The sequence below is a fragment of the Montipora foliosa genome, chromosome 9, assembly GCF_036669935.1.
Source record: "Montipora foliosa isolate CH-2021 chromosome 9, ASM3666993v2, whole genome shotgun sequence".
Taxonomy (NCBI): Eukaryota; Metazoa; Cnidaria; class Anthozoa; order Scleractinia; family Acroporidae; genus Montipora; species Montipora foliosa.
Genome location: NC_090877.1, coordinates 38,921,961 through 38,924,672, shown reverse-complemented (window position 1 = coordinate 38,924,672; position 2,712 = coordinate 38,921,961). Strand labels below are relative to the sequence as shown.

Genomic DNA, 2,712 nt, shown 5'->3' with positions numbered 1-2,712 from the left:
TCTAAGATGCCCTGCAGTCTCCTCTCGCTAACGCTTATTGTAGCACATCTACTATCCCAAACTATACCCAACCACTGTATAACCAGACAAGGAGTCCATATTGACTTAACATCTTTAGTAATGAAGCCAGATGTACCCTCCGTATAGTCTGAGAGAAATCCGTCGTCAAGAAACAGCGCTATGTTGAGGAGAAAAACTCTCCAATACTTCACAAGGGGCTTAGAATAAGGACTTTGGTGAATATATGTGGAGCGGAAGAAAGCCCAAAAGGCAAGACTGTGAAAAAAAAATAGCGGGTCACAACATTCCTAAACTTCCAGCTAAATCCCAAGAAACACTGACTTTCCAATCTTCGTGTTTCACTTTTCGTTTTAACAAATATTTGTTGACATGGCGTAGGTCTAGTATAAGCCTTTTCTTGCCATTAGCCTGGACGGAAACGCTGAGTGGATTAACAACGTGAGGTGGATTTGACTTTTCCACTACCCAGTTTATTCGAAAAAAAAAGAAAAAGAAAGAAAAGAAAGTGGATTAGCATGGCAAATCCATTACATTTACTAGAATAGTGTGTAAAAAAAAAAAAAAAAAAAAAGAGAAAAGAAAAGGAAATGTTAGAAGGTGGGCGTTTGCTCTGGGTACATGGAAGATAGGGCGTTGGCTCAGAAGAGTCAGTGAAATATGTATATGAGGCTAGTCAAGGACAGCCTCGTTTTGATTACGTCATGTTTAGGACGCAAAAAAAAAAAAGAGAGAGAGAAATCGGATGTCACAAGCCATGAGGGCTAGTTGTAAAGAGCCGGAAAGTATTAGATATGGGTTGTTGGCCCACAAGGTAGAGAGAGGGCTTTTCCCAACAAGTAGTGGCCTTGGGACCTCCGCGGCTCGAGACGTTGAGTTTGTTGCGTCAGTTCGTTTTCCTATTTTAATCTTTTTTGGTTTTGTTTTTGTAGATTTTTGAGAGCGCGCCTTCATGGATGTTTAATACTTCCAGAAGCTACGAGGCCTGGAACAAAGGATTTAGTTCGTTTACTGCTTAAGTCCAAAGCCAGCTCCACCTCCTCCAGATACCTGAAAGAGATTGAACTTTTCTGCAGCTGTGCCAGTCATTCATCAGAGTAGCTATAGCTCCACCATTTAGCGCTTCCCTTGTATTTATTTAGCGTAACTATTTATCGAAAGTTTCTCTAAGATCGAGCTCATATAGCTCTGTCGTATTGGCTCACGCTGCTTTGAAATGATTCCACACGTCGCTTCCGGTCTCAACCTCTTGGACAGTACCCTCTTTTCGTTCTGATTCTTTGTATTTGAAGGAGGCATGTGTCTTCGATGTTACTACATATGCTGGCTGGTCCGGAGGCGCTGGCTATATTTGCGGGTGTAGGTGATGTTCTTCGTTCATCTTCGTGTAAAGATTTGTGGTGGTGTGACGAGCAGTTACCGATGTTGCATGTTTTCTTAGTTTTGCAACTTTGCATTCGATGACCCGATTTTAAACAAGACCAGCAGGCTCCCTTCTCTCTTAGGATTGCTATTTTATCGCTTATGGGTTTTGATAAGTAGACTCTGCAATCTTCTGTTGAATGTTTTGCATCATCATGGATCAAGCATCTCTTCTGGGTCGTTCTTTGACTCTTAAAATCGGTTTCATCCTTGGCTATGGTATGATGAATTACGGCCTTCAATGGTACTAATGGCGCTCTCAGTGAGGCATTATCATATTCAATTGCTCCGCGCTGGTTCTGTAAAAACTTGAGAAGAGATGGAAATTTATCAGATTTGTTGACAGTACTGTTTTCTGCGCTAACTATTTCGGCCCATTTTCGTCGTATGTCTGGGGGCAGCTTTTTCTCGATGATGCTTACTGAGCTCGTGGTTGTTATTTCTGCTTCCAAACCCAATCGTCTGAGGTCTCTGTAACCGTCTTCTATGATTTCAACAAATTCAGTGAATCTCTTTTCTTCTCCATCTCTGATCATTCTGGTTCTACGTATTCCGTCGATAATGACGTCTGCCACTTTTGAAGGGTCTCCGTATTTCTCGTCTAATCTTTTCCACATTTCTGTGGTGTCGTCGTCGATGCTTTTCACGATGTTCGCTGGTTCGTTGCCTAGGCATGAGCGTAGTACGTATGAGATGTCATCGCTCCGAAGATGAGGCATGACTTGTCTTTGAAAGTCTCTTTTGAATTGCGGATAGGTGCGAATTTCGCCTTCAAATCGCGGCATTCTTATTTTTTCTAGTTGAAGATTGAAGGGTGCATGAGTTTCTTGTGCTACTGGTTTCGGCTCTTTCTCACCGATGTACGCCGAGACTCGTTCAATGATTTCGTTGAATCGGCACTGTATTTCGGCGGCCCATTTTATGGCGGTTGCGGCCTTGTCGTGTTCTGCAAGATCTATAAACATCTCGTTCGTTTGTTTGCAATTTGTAAATGCGTCTTCCAGCTGGGTTAGTAGCCTTTTTAATAAGGGTATAGAGCCTTTTCTGTCATTCGTTCAATTTCCGCGCGCGCTTTCCTTGTTGATTCTTGACGTATAGTGTCCTCGCGCGCACTGTTTTCTTCTCTAATTACGTTCTGTATATACTTGATCTGGTATGCCTTTGCTTCTGCGAACAGTTCCTGTAATTCTAAAATCCATGTTTCCGCGGCTTCTTGTTCTTCATCGGTTAAGAACATCGTGTACAAATCATGCTTACCTTCCACTATGTCCC

At 42.4% G+C, this 2,712-nt stretch overlaps 1 protein-coding gene across 1 annotated transcript; it reads right to left on the bottom strand.

The window, feature by feature from the left end:
• Positions 1-1,259: 1,259 nt before the first annotated feature.
• Positions 1,260-2,405, bottom strand: LOC137971822 (uncharacterized). Its single transcript, XM_068818578.1, has one exon. It carries the CDS (start codon positions 2,403-2,405, stop codon positions 1,260-1,262), a length of 1,146 nt encoding a protein of 381 aa, XP_068674679.1.
• Positions 2,406-2,712: the final 307 nt, after the last annotated feature.

Coding starts and splice junctions, on each gene's coding strand:
- LOC137971822 (XM_068818578.1), bottom strand. CDS start 2,405: ATGTTTATAGATCTTGCAGAACACGACAAGGCCGCAACCGCCATAAAA.